General features: G+C 43.0%; 1 protein-coding gene across 7 annotated transcripts in view; it reads right to left on the bottom strand.

The window, feature by feature from the left end:
- The window catches only part of CDKL3 (cyclin dependent kinase like 3), an 83,805-nt gene extending 66,076 nt beyond the window's left edge, over window positions 1-17,729 (bottom strand). For 4 of the 7 annotated variants that reach the window (XM_030829075.1, XM_030829087.1, XM_030829095.1 and 1 more), the window contains exon 1: window positions 17,680-17,729. Coding sequence is in view for 2 of the 7 variants with exons in the window: in XM_003266383.4 (XP_003266431.1) it covers window positions 10,466-10,660; window positions 13,070-13,234 (360 nt within the window). In the remaining 5 variants the exon portion in view is untranslated. Of the gene's footprint in view, window positions 1-10,465; window positions 10,661-13,069; window positions 13,256-13,682; window positions 13,928-17,679 lie in introns of those variants that run through there. The other 3 variants (XM_003266383.4, XM_012504773.1, XM_030829074.1) reach the window with 3 other exon arrangements.
- Window positions 17,730-17,756: the final 27 nt, after the last annotated feature.

Here is a 17,756-nt window from a genome sequence, read left to right as displayed (position 1 = left end):
ACAGGCATGAACCACCTAACCCGGCTCATTCTCTCTTTTTAGAAACTAACATCAAGACTACATTTAGAATTTTCTTATTCTTGAAAACCAAGTACTCTCTGAGTTCCAACATTTAAAATTCTATGTTTTGATGACATCCTCTTTGGTCTTCCATCATCATATTGAGACCTCCAACAAAAACAATTCTCTCCATTTGTTTAGGTCTTCTTTAATATTTCTCATCAATGTTTAGTAGTTTTCAGTGCATAGGTCTTGTATATCTTTTGTCAGATTTTCCTCAATATTCCTAAAATATTTTATATTCTTTGGTGCTACTATAAGTGGTATTTTTAAATTGAGATTGTTTGTCAATAATATATGAAAATACAATTGACTTTGGTATTGATCTTGTATCCCACAACTTTCATAAACTTATTAGTTCTATTAACTTTGTTGTACATTCCATAGGATTTTTTATATAGATGATTATGTCATCTGTGATTAAAGACAGTTTACTCCTCAAGGAAAAAAAAAAAGGTATCACTTCATACCCACTAGAATAACTACAATAAGAAAGATAATAACAAATGTTGGAAAGGATGTGAAAAAAAAAAAAGAAAGAAACCCATTGCTGGTGGGGATTTAAAATGATACAGCCACGGCCGGGCGCAGTGGCTCACGCCTGTAATCCCAGCACTTTGGGAGGCCGAGGCAGGCAGATCACGAGGTCAGGAGATCGAGACCATCCTGGCTAACGCAGAGAAACCCCATCTCTACTAAAAATACAAAAAATTAGCCGGGTGTGGTGGCAGGCGCCTGTAGTCCCAGCTACTCGGGAGGCTGAGGCAGGAGAATGGCGTGAACCTGGGAGGCAGAGCTTGCAGTGAGCCAAGATTGCGCCACTGCACTCCAGTCTGGGCGACGGAGCAAGACTCCGTCTCAAAAAAAATAAAAAAAAACAATAAAATAAAATAAAATAAAATAAAATAATACAGCCACTGTGGAAAAAAGTTTGGCAGTTTCCTTTAAAAAAACATAACTAACCCTAACCATGTGACCCAGAAACTCTGCCAGGCATCTATCCAAGAGAATTAAAAACGTATGTCCACACAAAGGCTGTACATAGCAGTATTATTCATAATAGCCAAAATTTAGAAACAATTCCATCAAATGTGAATGGATAAACAAAATGTGGTCTAGCCATACAATGGAATATTATTCAGCAACAAAAAAGAATGAAGTCCAAATGCGGTGGCTCACACCTGTAATTTTTGCACTTTGGGAGGCTGAGGTGGGAGGATCACTTGAGCCCAGGAGTTCAAGACTAACCTGGGCAATATAGGGAGACCCCACCTCCACAAAAAGTGTTTTGAAAAAAGAAGGAGCCGGGCGTGGTGGCTCACGCCTATAATCCCAGCACTTTGGGAGGCTGAAGCGTGTGGATCACGAAGTCAGGAGTTCAAGACCAGCCTGGCCAAGATGGTAAAACCCCGTCTCTACCAAAAGTACAAAAATTAGCTGGACACAGTGGTAGGCGCCTGTAGTCCCAGTAACTTAGGAGGCTGAGGCAGGAGAATCGCTTGAACCCCGGGAGTAGAGGTTGCAGTGAGCCGAGATCATGCCAGTGCACTCCACTGCAGCCTGGGCAACAGAGTAAGACTCTGTCTCAAAAAAAAAAGAAGGAATGAAGTACTGATACATACTGCAATACAGATAAACTACAACACAGAAAAACATGGTAAGTGAAGGAAGGCAGATGCAAAAGGCTATATATTGTATAATTCCATTTATATGAAATATCCAGAAAAGGTATATCTGTATAGACAGAAAGCAGATTATTGGTTGCCTGGAACTGGGGTTAGAAATTGGGATTGTGTGAAAATAAGCAAGGGGAATCTTTTTGGAGTGATGAAATGTTCTATAACTGGATTGTAATGATAGCTGCAGAACTCTGTAAAGTAACTTTAAAAATCAATGAACTGTACACTTTAAACAGGTGAATTTTATGGTATTTAAATTGTACTTCAGGCCGGGCGCAGTGGCTCACGCCTGTAATCCCAGCACTTTGGGAGGCCAAGGCAGGTGAATCACTTGAGGTCAGGAGTTCAAGACCAGCCTGACCAGCATGGTGAAACTCCATCTCTACTAAAAAAATACAAAATTAGCTGGGCATGGTGGTGCATGCCTGTAATCCCAGCTACTTGAAAGGCTGAGGCAGGAGAATCGCTTGATCCCAGGAGGCGGAGGCTGCAGTGAGCCAAGATAGTGCCATTGCACTTCAGCCTGCACAAGAGTGAAACTCCATCTCAAAAAAAAAAACAAAACAATAAAAATAAAAACAAACTGTATCTTGGCTGGGTGTGGTGGCTCACTCCTGTAATACCAGCACTTTGGGAGGCCGAGGCAGGTGGATCACTTGAAGTCAGGAGTTTGAGATCAGGCTGGCCAACAATGGTGAAACCCCGTCTCTACTAAAAATACAAAAAATTAGCTGGGCGTGGTGGCACATGCCTGTAACACCAGCTACTCGGGAGGCTGAGGCAGGAGAATCGCTTGAAATGAGGCAAAGGTTGCAGTGAGACGAGATCACGCCACTGCACTCCAGCCTGGGCAACAGAGTGAGACCCTATCTCAAAAAAATAAATAAAATAAAATAAAATAAAATAAAATGAAATAAAATAAAAAAACTGTACCTCAATAAAGCTGTTAAAGAAAAATAGTTTGGACATATATGTGTTGAGTGAAAAATAAATACATTTAAAAAAAAAAAACAAGGCTGGGGTCAGGCTCAATGGGTCAAGCCTGTAATCCCAGCACTTTGGGAGTCCAAAGCGGACAGATCACGAGGTCAGGAGCTCGAGACCAGCCTGGTCAACACAGCGAAATGCTGTCTCTACTAAAAATACAAAAATTTGCTGGGCATGGTGCACGCCTACAATCCCAGCTACTCGGAAGGCTGAGACAGGAGAATGGCTGGAACCCAGGAGGTGGAGGTTGCAGTGAGCTGAGAAGGTGCCACTGCATTCCAGCCTGGGTGACAGAGCAAGACTCTGTCTCAAAAAAAACAAAACAAAACAAAAAAAACAGATATAGTTCTTTACCATCACAGAACTCACAGTCAATTGTACGAGAAACACCTTACTTCATATAATCACATATATATAAAATAACACAAGTGCTACAAAGGAAAGGAACATAGCATTATAACTTGAATGGAGACATCCCTGGGGAAAATTCCACTTTTACTAAGATCTGAGGGATGAGCAGAGGTAAACTAGGAAAAAGTGGAAGAAAGATAAATCCAGGAAGAGAGAATAGTATGTGCAAAGGTATTGTGTTAAGAGGAAGTACGGTAAGAAAGGTATTTATTGAAAAGTTATATCGCAATTCTGAGATGATTTAAGATGAACTTTGATTATAAATTTCTCTTTTATAAACAGCAGTTAAAGTTTTGATCATCTTTCTCTGTCATTTTCCATTTTCCTCTTCTGATCCCCTAATTCCATTTAACAAATGTATTATGCATGCATATACACACATGTATACATATCCATAAATATATGTTACCTGACTGCTTCCCAAACACAGTAACACTTTTCTCATTCTGCAGTATTTCCTAAGCACAGGCTTTAAGAATTAAAGCTAAGCCGCTCCATACTAAGCTGCTGTGGAGACATGGCATGGTAGAAAGGAAAGAGCATGGACCGTGGAAGGAATCTAGTCCCCTCTTCCATCACTCATTAACTGTATTACAGCAGTCTCCAACCTTTTTGGCACCAGGAACTGGTTTTATGGAAGACAGTTTTTCTACGGACTAGGTTGGGGGATGGTTTCAGGATGCTTCAAGTGCATTACATGTATAGTGCACTTTACTTCTATTATTATTACATTATACTATACAGTGAAATCATTATACGACTTACCATAATGTAGAATCAGTGGGAGCCCTGAGCTTGTTTTCCTGCAACTAGATGGTCCTAACTGGGGGTTATGAGAGACACTGACAGATTATCAGGCATTAGATTCTCACAAGGAGTGCACAACCTAGATCCCTTGCATGCACAGTTCACAGTAGGGTTCACACTCCTATAAGAATTTAATGCCTCCGCTGATCTGATAGGAGGCAGAGCTCAGGTGGTAATGAGAGCAATGGAAAGTGGCTGTAAATACAGATGAAGCTTTGCCTGCTCGCCCAGCACTCACCTACTGTGTGGCCTGATTCCTAACAGGCCGCAGAATGGTATTGGTTGTGGCCCAGGGATTGGGGACCCCTGCTGTATGGCATTGGGAAATTCACTTATTAACCTGTGAATTTGTTCATCTGGTTACTATTTAAAAACTCTCATCGGTGGCTCATGCCTGTAATCCCAGTACTTTGGAGTCCAAGGCAGGTGGATCAGTTGAGGTCAGCATTTCGAGACCAAAGTTAGCCTGGCTAATGTGGTGAAACCCCGACTCTACTAAAAATACAAAAATTAGCTGGGTGTGGTGGTGGGCACCTATATTCCCCGCTACTCAGGAGGCTGAGGCAGGAAAATTGCTTGAACCTGGGAGGTGGAGGTTGCAGTGAACCGAGATCATGCCACTGCACTCCAGCCTGAGTGACAGAGTGAAACTCTATCTCAAAAATAAATAAATAAAATATAAATAAAATAAAAACTCTTATCTCACAATCAAATGGTTAGTTTTGTTTTACATCAAAAGAACTTAGCTCCACGTGGATGAGGGCAACAGCAGGCCATCCTTGGGAATGTCGTATTACTGGTATTTAGTCGGAAATTATCCTATTGACTTTCTTGCCCATCCTATGCTGTACTACTATATCATTTGTGCCACAAAACTTGGCACTTCATCATCTACACTTTTATACTTACTGTACCATCTGTCTAAGCCTATTTTCTCAACTATAGTCTTTGAAGGCAAAATATCTACTTATTTTGTATCCCCAATATTATTTAGTATGGGTCTATCCAAACACACTGATTATTGTGTTAAGAAAATGTAGGCCGGGCACGGTGGCTCGTGCCTGTAATCCCAGCACTTTGGGAGGCTGAGGCGGTGGATCACAAGGTCAGGAGATCGAGACCATCCTGGCTAATACGGTGAAACCCTGTCTCTACTAAAAATACAAAAATATTAGCCGGGCCTGGTGGCGGGCGCCTGTAGTCCCAGCTACTCGGGAGGCTGAGGCAGGAGAATGGCGTGAACCCGGGAGGTGGAGCTTGCAGTGAGCCGAGATCGTGCCACTGCACTCCAGCCTGGGTGAGAGTGCAAGACTCCATCTCAAAAAAAAAAAAAAAAAAAGAAAAGAGAAGTAACAACAAAAGAAAATGTTTCTTTTCCATGTAATTACCTATACATAGTAGGTACTCAGTAACATCTCTGGCTTTTGTTATTGCCTATTAATTCAATTCATTTTCTAATAAATATTTATTAAGAGCCTATTCTATAGAAAATACTGTTGTAGGCAATGAATAAAGCATGGGGGTTCGGGCCCTCATGGAGTCTACAGTCTGATAAAGAAGGCAGATTATAAGCAAGTAAACAACTAAACAAACAAAAGAATTACGATTTGTGAAGGCAGTATGATAAAGAATCAAGGAAGTGATGTCAGCAACAATGGCAGATTATGGATACAATGACAAGACCAGAAGGCCGGGTGCCGTGGCTCACGCCTGTGATCCTAGCACTTTGGGAGGCTATCATTCCACTCCACTCCAGCCTTGGCGGCAGAGCAAAACACTGTCTCAAACAAACAAACAAAAAAAGGCTGGGCGCGGTAGCTCGCGCCTGTAATCCCAGCACTTTGGGAGGCCGGGGCCGTGGATCATGGGGTCAGGAGATCGAGCCCATCCTGGCTGACAGGGTGAAAACCTGTCTCTACAAAAAATAAAAATAAAAACTTAGCCGGGCGTGGTGGCAGGCACCTGTAGTCCCAGCTACTTGGGAGGCTGAGGCAGGAGAATGGCATGAACCTGGGAGGTGGGGCTTGCAGTGAGCCGAGATTGTGCCACTACACTCCAGCCTGGGCGACAGAGTGAGACTCTGTCTCAAAAAAAAAAAAAAAAAAAAAAAAAGGCCATGGGATAGGATATGATAGTAGACAGTATCTCACTTTAGTCATATAAAAAAAAGTCTTTCTCGGCCGGGTGCATGGCTCACGCCTGTAATCCCTGCACTTTCGATAGCCCAAGGCGGGCAGATCACCTGAGGTCAGGAGTTCAAGACCAGCCTGACCAACATGGCGAAACCCCACCTGTACTAAAAATACAAATATTAGCCAGGCGTGGTGGGCGTCTGTAATCTCAATTACTCGGGAGGCTGAGACAGGAGAACTGCGTGAACCTGGGAGGCAGAGGCTGCAGTGAGCCGAGATCACACCACTGCACTCCGGCCTGGGCGACAGAAGGAGACTCCGTCCCAAAAAAAAAAAAGGTCTTTCTCCAGCGTACAAAATGAAAACTGCAAAAAAATTTTTCATTAAAAAATGTCACCGGGCGCAGTGGCTCATGCCTGTAATCCCAGCACTTTGGGAGGCTGAGGCAGGCAGATCACCTGAGGTCGGGAGTTCGAGGCCAGCCTGACCAACATGGAGAAACCCTATCTCTACTAAAACTACGAAATAAGCTGGGCCGTGGTGGCGCATGCCTGTAATCTCAGCTATTCGGGAGCTGAGGCAGGAGAATCGCTTGAACCCAGGAGGCGGAGGTTGCGGTGAGCCGAGATTGCCCCATTGCACTCTAGCCTGGGCAACAAGAGCGAAACTCCGTCTCAAAAAAAAAAAAAAAAAAATCATCATCTGAAATTTGGAAATACTAAGAAAGTTTTAGCAGGGCATGGGGCATGCACCAGTAGTCCCAGTTACTCGGGAGCCTTAATTGGGAGGATCACTTGAACCCAAGAGTTCAAGGCTGCAGTGAGCTATGATCGCATTACTATACTCCAGCCTGGGCAACAGACTGAAACCTCATCTCTTAAAAAATATCTATATAGGCCAGGCATGGGCTCATGCCTGTAATCCCAGCAGTTTGGGAGGCCGAGGCGGGAGGATCACTTGAGATCAGGAGTTCAAGACCAGCCTGGCCAAAATGGTGAAACCCCATCTCTACTAAAAATACAAAAATTAGCCGGACGTGGTGGCACACGCCTATAGTCGCAGCTACTCGGGAGGCTGAGGTAGGAGAATTGCTTGAAGCCGGGAGGTGAAGGTTGCAGTGAGCCGACATCGTGCCACTGCACTCCAGTCTGGGTGACAGAGTGAGACTCCATCTCAAAAAATAAAATAAAATAAAAGTAAATAATATCTAGTCTAAAGAGCCATTTCACTCATGGCTGCCTTAATTCTCAAAGGTAATTAGTCTTACAACATTCTGTGAGGTAAGGGACAGGGATAATTTTACTCCAGGTTCTAGATAAGAACAAGAGAATAAAAGAATGTGGGTGCTTCTGTCTAGGCCTCCTTCTCTGCTGTTCTCCAACACTCCATAGATACTCTTCCATGCTTGGTGATGAGAACTACCTCTTATTTTTTCCTTCCATTTCTGGGAGAATGATCTATTTTTACCTCTTCAACCATATTCTCTAAGAGGAAGATTCTCAAATCTGTATATCCAGTTCTGAAAACTTCCAAAGCCATGATATAATTGGTTAACCACTATTTTTACTTAGAAATTCTCACTATCCCTTAAAATACATCAATGTATCTTAAAGTAATTCCCACTTCTAAATTCAGTTATTGACAATGGCACTTCTCCTGCTCTGCAGTTAAAAATACGGTAATACTACTAAAAATACAAAAATTGTCAGGGCATGGTGGCTCATGCCGGTAATCCCAGCACTTTGGAGGGCTAAGGTGGGCAGATCATGAGGTCAAGAGTTTGATGTCAGCCTGACCAACATGGTGAAACCCCGTCTCTACTAAAAATACAAAATTAGCCGGGCATGGTGGCACACACCTGTAAACCCAGTTACTCGGGAGGCTGAGGCAGGAGAATCGCTTGAACCCCGGAGAAGGAGGTTACAGTGAGATCACGCCATTGCACTCCAGCCTGGGCAACAGGGAAAGACTCTGTCTCAAAATAAAATAAAATAAAATAAAAATACAAAAATTAGCTGGGCCTGGTGGCAGGAGCCTGTAATCCCAGCTACTCGGGAGGGTGAAGCAGGAAGAATTGCTTGAACCCAGAAGGCGGAAGTTGCAGTGAGCCGAGATCCTGCCATTGTACTCCAGCCTGGGTGACAGAGAGAGACTCCGTCTCAAAAATAAATACTGTAATAACCTCTGACTTCACCCTTTGTTTTCATCCCTCTCATATCTAATTAGTTCCCAAGTCCTGTGATTTTCCTTTTGAAATATTTCCATCCTATCCCTCTGCCATCCTTCCTCTCCTTCCCATTGCTACTTAGTCCAAACCGTTACCACCTACACATCTAGACTGTCACAACAGCTTCCTGTCTGATCTCTCTGGGTCTCTATCTACTCATATCTTCTACTCATGTTAAAATAAAATTAGATTTTGTTTTCATCCAGTCACAGCAATGCTCAAGAACCTTCAATGGGCTGGGTGTGGTGGCATGTGCCTGTAGTCCTAGCAACTTGGGAGGCTGAGGCAGGAGGATCGCTTGAGCCCAGAAGTTGGAGGCTGCAGTGAGCTATGATCACGCTACTGCACTCCTGTCTGGGCAACAAAGCAAGATCCTGTCTCAAGAAAAACAAAAATAAAAAAACAACAAAATCTTCAGTAGTTTCCCAGGATCCTCAGGAAAGAGTCCACCCTCCTGTGGATAAATTTCAAGGTTCTGGAAAATCTCTCCCCTGGGAACCTGTGTAATCTTATCTTCCTCTATATGTTGTTCCCTGTAACCTGACTTAACAGCACTCTCTGAAGTCCCCTGCTCCGGTCTACTTCTGTTTTCACAATGGTACTCTACCTGAATGCATTTTCTCCTCTACTCCAACAAAATCCTAGCTACGGTTCAAAATTCTACTTACTTTAGTTTTACCTCATCTTGGAAGTCTTCTACTGTCAGTTTTGCCCAGACTGAGATCTCCTTTTATTCAAGAAATGTTTTTAGAGTCTAATATAGACAAGGCTCTAAACAGATACAAAGATAACACCACTATTCTTGACTCCCTACCGGCTTTCTTTTCTTTTTTTTTTCTTTTCTTTCCTTAACACAACTATTAATATTCCTGACTCCAAACCAGCTTGCTATATTTATTTATTTATTTATTTATTTATTTAATTTACTTTCTTACAGGATCTTGCTCTGTCAACCAGGATGGAGTGGTGCAATCATAGCTCACTGCAGCCTTGACCTCCCAGGCTCAAACAATCCTCCCACCTCGGCCTCACAAGTAGCTGGGAGTACAGGATCGTGCACGATGCCTGATGCCCAGCTAATTTATTTTTTATTTTTAGTAGAGACAAGGTCTTGCTATGTTGCCCAGGCTGGGCTTGAACTTTTGAGCTCAAGTGATCCTCCTGCCTCAGCCTCTCAAAATGCTGAGATTAGAGGTGTGAGCTACTATAGCCAGCCTACTAGCACTATCTATTGAGCACTTAAAATGTGCCTGACAGTTTAAATGCTTTATACCTAGTACCTAATTTGATCTTTTAAAAAATCTGTGCCAGGTGCAGTAGCTCACACCTGTAATCCAGCATTTCGGGAGGCTGAGGCGGGCAGATCACTTAAGCCCAGGAGTTTGAGACCAGCCTGGGTAACATGGGGAAACCCGATCTCTACAAAAAATTAGCCAGGTGTGGTGGTTGATAGAGGAGGAGCACCGTCATCTCGGACAAACACCAAGATGTTTTAAGGAGAGGCAGGAGAATTGCTTGAACCCAGGAGGCAGAGGTTGCAGTGAGCCGAGATCATGCCATTGTACTCCAGCGTGGGCGAAACTCCATCTCAAAAACAAAACAAACAAAAAACCTGCTGAGCTAAACGCTTACAAGCCAATGCTAAAGTCAACACTAAAAATCAGAATAACTGTTATCTTTCCTCTTCCTTGATTTTTCATAGGTTAAATGACAAGGCCTCAAACCGCTCCGCCACTTTATATGCCTAAAGGCATCCACATTTACTTACTATTCCCTTTTTTTTTTTGAGGCGGAGTCTCGCTAAACCTCCCTTTACATGAGCAACTCTCCATTACGCCACAGACCTGACTTTCAATGTTTTAATATACTTTCTCTAATAATAGTGCTCCAGCTGACTACTGATTCTACTAAACAAAATTATTGATACTGCCTTTACCATCCCATACTTGGTCTGCCTTATAGTTGGAATTACTGAGTACTCAATATTTTTTGGTTCTGCAACTAAAAGGTAGTGCCCCCTATTCCCTATCCCCATTTTCAGGATGTCTATTATTATTGTATAGAAAAAGAATGTTAGCCACCTTCATAAAGATAAAACAATGTATAAGGAGCACTTATGATTCATATTCATCCTACAAATTGGCTTATTCTGAAGCACTTACATTATTACTGTGAAGATAGTCAATTGCTCGAAGGATCTGGAAGAGGTATTTTCTAAGTCGTTTACTCTCTAGTCCATGACAATAATGTTGTAACTCATCTAATACTGTGTGGTCAATAAATTCAAATACCAAATGAATTTTCTTTTTCTGTCTAAAAACTTCAATCAGATTGACCAGGTTTTCGTGATGAAATTGCTATTGACAAAAGAAACAACACAAATTTTTAATTATTTCAAGCCTAACAATTTGTACATACAACATGTATAAATTTTGAAAAGAAACAGTCATATTCTTAGCTTTGTTCCATGCATTTCTTTTTTCTTTTTTTTTTTTGAGATGGAGTCTTGCTCCGTCACCAGGCTGGAGTGCAGTGGCACAATCTTGGCTCAATGCAACCTCCACCACCCCACTTCAATCAATCCTCCTGCCTCAGCCTCCCAAACAGCTGGGATTACAAGTGTGCACCACCATGCCCAGCTCATTTTTGTACTTTTAGTAGAAACAGGGTTTCACCATGTTGGCCAGGCTGGTCTCGAACTCCTGACCTTGGGTGATCCTCCTCCCTCGGCCTCCCCAACTCCTGGAATTGTAGGTGTGCGCCATCATGCCCAGCCTATGTTCCATGCATTTCAACTGAAATTTCTCAACCAATGTGCTTCCATTCCTATTTTAAGAAAATTTAATCCATTTTATAATCAATATTTATAGGACAAAGTGAGATATATTACTTTATCTCAAGTTGGCATTTGGTTGCTTATTAAAATAATTTAATGTACTATAACTTAGTATTCTGTTGAAAGATATCCTGCTATTTTTAAACTTGGTTTGTGGTTAAATTTAACATGCAAAATTTAAAAGGCCCTTATGTTTTCAAATGAGCATGGATTTCAACACGATTAAGTATGTGATCTGAATTTATATAAATTAATTATTCTCTAATTTTAATCCTAAACTCTAGAAAGTAAACCATAAGTTCTAGGGAGCATCATAAATTCATTAGACTATATAACAAAAGAACACCAAAATACGTGCAAAATTTTCAGATATGTGAACTACCAATTTATAACCAAGTAGTTCCCAAACCATGTCTGCATGTCTGTCGCCCAGGCTAGAGTGCAGTGGCGTTCAGCTCACTGCAACCTCCACCTTCTGGGTTTGAGCGATTGTCGTGCCTCAGCCTCCTAAGTAGCTGGGATTACAGGGGCACGACACTATGCCTGGCTAATTTTTTTTTTCTTTTCTTTTGAGACGGAGTCTTGCTCTGTGGCCTAGGCTGGAGTGCAGTGGCGCAATCTCGGCCCACTGCAAGCTCCACCTCCCAGGTTCACGCCATTCTCTTGCCTCAGCCTCCGCAGTAGCTGGGACCACAGGCGCCCGCCACCTCACCCGGCTAATTTTTTGTATTTTTTAGTAAAGACGGGGTTTCACCATGTTAGCCAGGATGGTCTCGATCTCCTGACCTCGTGATCCACCCGCCTAGGCCTCCCAAAGCGCTGGGATTACAGGCGTGAGCCACTGCACCTGGCTTTAATTTTTTTTTTTTTAATTTTTAGTAGACAAGGGGTTTCACTATGTTGTCCAGGATGGTCTTGAACCCCTGACCTCAGGTGATCCACCTGCCTCGGCCTCTCAAAGTGCTGGGATTACAGGCATGAGCCACCGCACCCGGCCTCATGTCTTTTTTTTTTTTTACAATATAGCATGTTCTAACTTTACTTTCCATTCACATTGCTGCATTTTAGCAAGGGTCCTCAGACATTTTCCAAAATTCCTGAATTGAACTCCTAACAGACCTATTTTTACTCTTAGTCCTCCAATCTATTCTGCACAATAGTGGTAGATGAAAATTTACAACATTTCTTTACACTGAATTCAAAACCTTCACGACTTTCCACCTCTTACAAAATCAAGTTTTGACTCCTTAGCCCAAAAGACTTTAAAATCTACCTCCAATTTACTGTTCTAATATACCTCTTTCCAATTCTGCTCAGAAAACTCTACAGGCAAATGTCTTTGCTCTTTGTCCTTTCCACTTTGCTCTTTATCCTTTGTCCTTCTTTAGTCTCTTTTGAGTTTATGTTGTTCCTCTAACCTAGAACACAACAGTTTCTCCCTCTTATCTAAACCCTCCACATCCTTCAAAGCCAAATTCACGTCCCATTTCCTCAAAAACCTTTCCCTACCAGGGAAAGGACTTTGTGTTGATTCCTTGGCATTTATTATGAGCCACTTTTATTCAGTATGATTTTTATATACTCTCCTTTCTGATTAAATGATGGAAGTCTTTCAGGGCAGGAACTATCTTTTACCTCCTTATAGTCTCAGTACCTAGCACCGTGCCTTGCACATAGCACAAATTTTTACTATTATACTTGAATATTTCTGAATAATTATTAAACAATATTGGCATAGCTTTTGTTACATACCCCAGAACACATATATCTTGTATCACTATAAAATTACAAAATGTAGACAAGATAGAGTATTACACTTGTTTCTACGTAATATGAATCAGTACATGTGTGAACTAAAATATTTTATGCAATTTTTTATTCCATAACAATTTTTCTTTTGACTTAGATGATTAAGGCAAAAGGAGCAAACCTTTAGAAACTTTATTTCTCTCATCGCAATTTTGTTGACAGATCGTTCTGGTCTCTCATAAAATATCTTAATGGCCACTATCTGCCCAGTCTTCTTATGTTTACATTTCATGACTGTTCCGTAACTTCCCTCTCCCACTTTTCCAAGGGTTTCATACATCTCCATTTTCAAGCTGGGCTTTTACTACTTTATAGAAATAAAGAAAATGGAAAATGTTAAACGTTTATACTTTTATTTATTCAAACTAGACAATGCATATCCACAATAAACCCCTAGTTTCAAATATAGAGACATTTAAAAAAAAAGGGAATTTTTTCCACTAAGCCTTTTTGTCTTTGGGAACTAAAGACAGCTTGAGTAAGGTGTCCTTCTGAGGCTCCACCTCTCACCAGAACTTAGGGGTACTCCTGCTGTCTCGGTCATGCCCATCAACACTGAGACTACCACACTATAAGTCACCATCCATCAAGCATGGGGTCTCCACACTTCCTGTCATGTTCCTGTCAAATAGTAAGTTCCCTCACTATTGCAGTCGCCCACTTATCAGACCCAAGGTCCTAAAAAAAGCCTGGTCTCGCCCGCAACTCAAACCAGACGTCTTAGGATGCCGGACCGGCGTCACGCCCCACGTCCCGCTGTCGACTTTATCCAAACAGCCACCGCCACCTCAGCCCATTCTGTGGTCCCGCTGGCCTGGCTCTGCGTAGTTCCAGTGGAGCCACCGAACACTGATACTACTTTGTTGCCTAGCCCCGCAATGAACCGGCCACCCGCTACCATAGAAACGCCGGCGGAGTTCCTGCGTTCTAACCCTCGTGCGCAAGACCGGAACATGGGCAGGGTCCCGACCCGGAAGGGGAAGTGAGAAGAAACGGAAACCTGCTCTGAGTAGGCGCAAGGTGGAAGAGTGCTGTGCTTGGGAATGGGGGAGGGGAGTACAGATTGCTGTCACAGCTGAGCCTCCTCACAAGGTTGCTTTTGAATGGGGATAGGGAGGATCCGCATTTTTTTTTTTTTTTTTTTTTTTTTGAGATAGTCTAGCTCTGTCGCCCAGGCTGGAGTGCAGTGGCGCCGATCTCGGCTCACTGCAACCTTCTCCTCCCAGGTTTAAGTGATTTTCCTGCCTCAGCCTCCCGAGTAGCTGGGATTACAGGCGTGTGCCACCACGCCCGGCTAATTTTGTATTTTTAGTAGAGACGGGCTTTCTACCATGTTGGCCAGGCTGGTCTCGAACTCCTGACCTCAGGTGATCCGCCCACCTCAGGCTTCCAAAGTGCTGGGATTACAGGCGTAAGCCACCGCGCCCGGTCAAGATGGTTCTTAAATCAAAAACTTGTTGAACACCTGCCATAAGCCTTTTAATTTTTTCCAACTGCCAGTAATCTTTTTTAAAGGAAAAAACCTCCCTCACCACGCGTCAAACTCTAGGAAAGCAAGTAATTCGAAGGGTTCCACCATATACGAAATGATGTACAAGAGCACAGAAATAAAGAGGCCAGTGTCTAACTGCTTAAGTAGACATAGAGTTCAGCTGGAATGACAGTCCCTAATGAATAGCCACCATATCACTAGAGCAAGTGCCTAGGGAATGCTTTATCGAATAGGGCTTTCTTTGCTTTTTTCTATAAAATGAGTTAAATGTAAAAAGCGAAATCTCGCTATGCTTCCGCTAAATAAGAGGAAAGGCATTATTTAATAAATCTAGTCTGGTGGGTCCCACCCCAGCATGCGTATTTAAATCACACCTGGAGAGCTTTTAGAAAGCAACTCCCAACCCCCACCTCCACACCCCTGCCCCAATGCCAGAGCACCTAATTTAATTGGGATAGGGTAAATAAATTAGTATTTTTGAAGCTTCTCAAGTTTTTTCTATGCTGCTAGGGTTTATACTGAGAGAACGGAGAAGTGGTCATCGTTTTCATTGATCACCTAAAATATTCAGAATTGTCTTTTCTTTGAAAGTTATTCATCTGGGCGCGGTGGCTAATGCCTGTAATCCCAGCACTTTGGGAGGCCCAGGCGGGCGGATCACGAGGTCAGGAGGTCGAGACCATCCTGGCTAACACGGTGAAACCCCATCTCTACTAAAAAGTAGAAAAAATTAGCTGGGCGTGGTGGCGGGCGCCTGTAGTCCCAGCTACTCGGGAGGCTGAGGCAGGAGAATGGCGTGAATCCAGGAGGCAGAGCTTGCAGTGAGCGGAGATCGCACCACTGCACTCCAGCCTGGGTAGCAGAGCGAGACTCCATCTCAAAAAAAAAAAAAAAAAAGTTATTCAACCACAATATAAAATACCTTCTATAAATAAGAATGTCATAGTATATCTTATAGTGGGCTCAAACTTGGTGTAAGCATATTATTTGTTGTAGGCTAAATATTTGCAAGGAGGCTGCGCACAGTGGCTCACACCTATAATCCCAGGGAGGCCAAGGTGGGCAGATCACTTGAGCCCAGGAGTTCCAGACCAGCCTGGGCAACAGGGCAAAACCCCATCTCTACAAAAAATTAGCTGGGCATGGTGGTGCACACCTGTGGTCCCAGCTACTTGGGCGTCTGAAGGAGAATTACTTGAGCCTGGAAGGTCAAGGCTGCAGTGAGCCCTGTTCACACCACTGCACTCCAGCCTGGGTGACAGAGCAAGACTCTGTCTCAAAAAATAAAAAAATTTGCCCAGGACAAAGATGAACCAAACTGAGTCCCTGCCCTCAGTGAACTCATAATCCAGAGCTATAGAACTGATAACAGCATACAATTAATAGCTTTAAAATTATTCCTTCTACAAGTAGGTTATGGCAGGCCTGGTTAACCAGGACAGCCAGTGATTCTTGCTAATACACAGCTGTAAGACTTTATGATGCACATTCACTGAATCAGTTGAAAGTGTTGTATCATTTTGGAAAATAATAAACTGTTTCCAAAACAGTTATAAATCCCTGTAGTCACTGAATTCCTTACCTCTATTGCCTCCAGTTCCCATCTTCAGGACTTCGTTGGTGGGTCAAGAGGACTCTGAGCACTTTTGTATCTATTCTTCAGCTCAACAGGGAAAGAGGGGGTAGGAGGAGGACCTCAGCATTGCCCTAATCTTGCCCATAGTTCCATGGAACCAGAAAGGGTTAACTTTTCCCACTTTCCTTGTACCTCCCTTTCTTCAAACCCTGAATTCTGTCTCTGCTTTCAGTGACTGCCTTGACTGATAAATTACAAGGGTTTTTTTGGTTGTTGCAGGGTTTGAGACAGGGTCTCAGTGGCATGATGATGGCTAACTGCAGCTTCAACTTCCTCGGCTCAAGCGATTCTTCTGCCTCAGCCTCCTGAGTTGCTGGGACTACTGGTGTGTGCCACCATGCCTGGCTAATTTTACTTTTTGTAGAGACAGGATCTCCTATGTTGCCCAGGCTGGTCTTCAACTCCTGGCCTCCCAAAATATTAGGATTACAGGCATGAGCTAATGCCCCAGCTCATGAGGGGTATTTTTAAGATACAGTTTCTCTTTACCATTTTTCTCCATGTAACCCTACCTGTGTGTCTTCCTCCTTTGCTATTGGAAGGGTTAGGACTGCAATGGCAGAAAGGCAAAAAAATTAAGAATATTCAGCTTTTAACTTGGAAAACACATTGTGAATGTCTAACAGGACCTATCAAGAGTTAGGCCTGGCTAACCTGATCACCAAGGCAGTCACTGGAAGCAGAGAGGGAATTCAGGGTTTGAAGAAAGAGGTACAAGGAAAGTCGGAAAAGTTAACTCTGCTTCCATGGAACTAGGGGCAAGGCTGAGGCAATGCTAAGGTCCTCATTCCACCCTCCCTTTACCTGTTGAACTGAACAATTCCCCAAATGGATACAAAAGTACTGAGTCCTTAGTATAACAAAGTCCTGAAGGTAGGAATTGGAAGCAATAGAGGGAAGGACAGTGACCACAGAAAATATTCAAGGTCTGTGGGAGGTCAACACCTCTGAACCCCCTGGTGGTGGGGGGCACTTCTGGCCCATTTGCACCTTTCTTGCTGGTGTAGAAAACCTGAAGTTATCTCAGGCTAGATATATAACCCTCACTCATGTCTGCCGGAGTTCTCCCCCAGATATGAATCATATTTGTAGGTTTCTTTGACAACCAACCACTCATTGATATGCTTGGAAGACTGCACCCCCACATTCCTTAAAAATACAATGGTACTCCCCCACCATAGGCAAGTCCCCGGACTCTGACACATATCTTTAATTGAAAGCAGACCCAGAAAGGAAAAACTGCATAATATACCATCCTTTAATGTTTGCCCAGAATTTCCAATACTAGAAACCCCACTGCAAAGCAGAAAGACTATTTGGTAGCTTCAAGGAACCATTTCAGGAGATTGTTATGTGGGCCACAGTATTCAAGGCTGCCTTAGAAGATCGTGCGATCCTCTCACTCTTCTTGCCCCAAGTACCAGAGTTGATGAGCCACTGAACCAACCAGAGGGGAATTATTTTTGGTCCCGGTTTAAAGAAAACAAAACAAGCTGTTGATTCTACCATGACCTCTTGGGTAATGTTGTCTCTATACCTGTGATAAACAGAAAACAACTAATAAAGGTTTATCCCGCCCTCACCTTAAACCCCCTTCACAGACCTGGCTGAAACTCACATCCAGGCGAGGCGCTCACGTGACCCGTTCTAAACGCGTCATAGGGTCACGTGGTTCTAGAT

Source organism: Nomascus leucogenys, chromosome 2, assembly GCF_006542625.1.
Source record: "Nomascus leucogenys isolate Asia chromosome 2, Asia_NLE_v1, whole genome shotgun sequence".
NCBI classification, from domain to species: domain Eukaryota; kingdom Metazoa; phylum Chordata; class Mammalia; order Primates; family Hylobatidae; genus Nomascus; species Nomascus leucogenys.
Note: the sequence above shows the minus strand (reverse complement) of the source record. Positions and strands in the feature narration are given on the sequence as shown.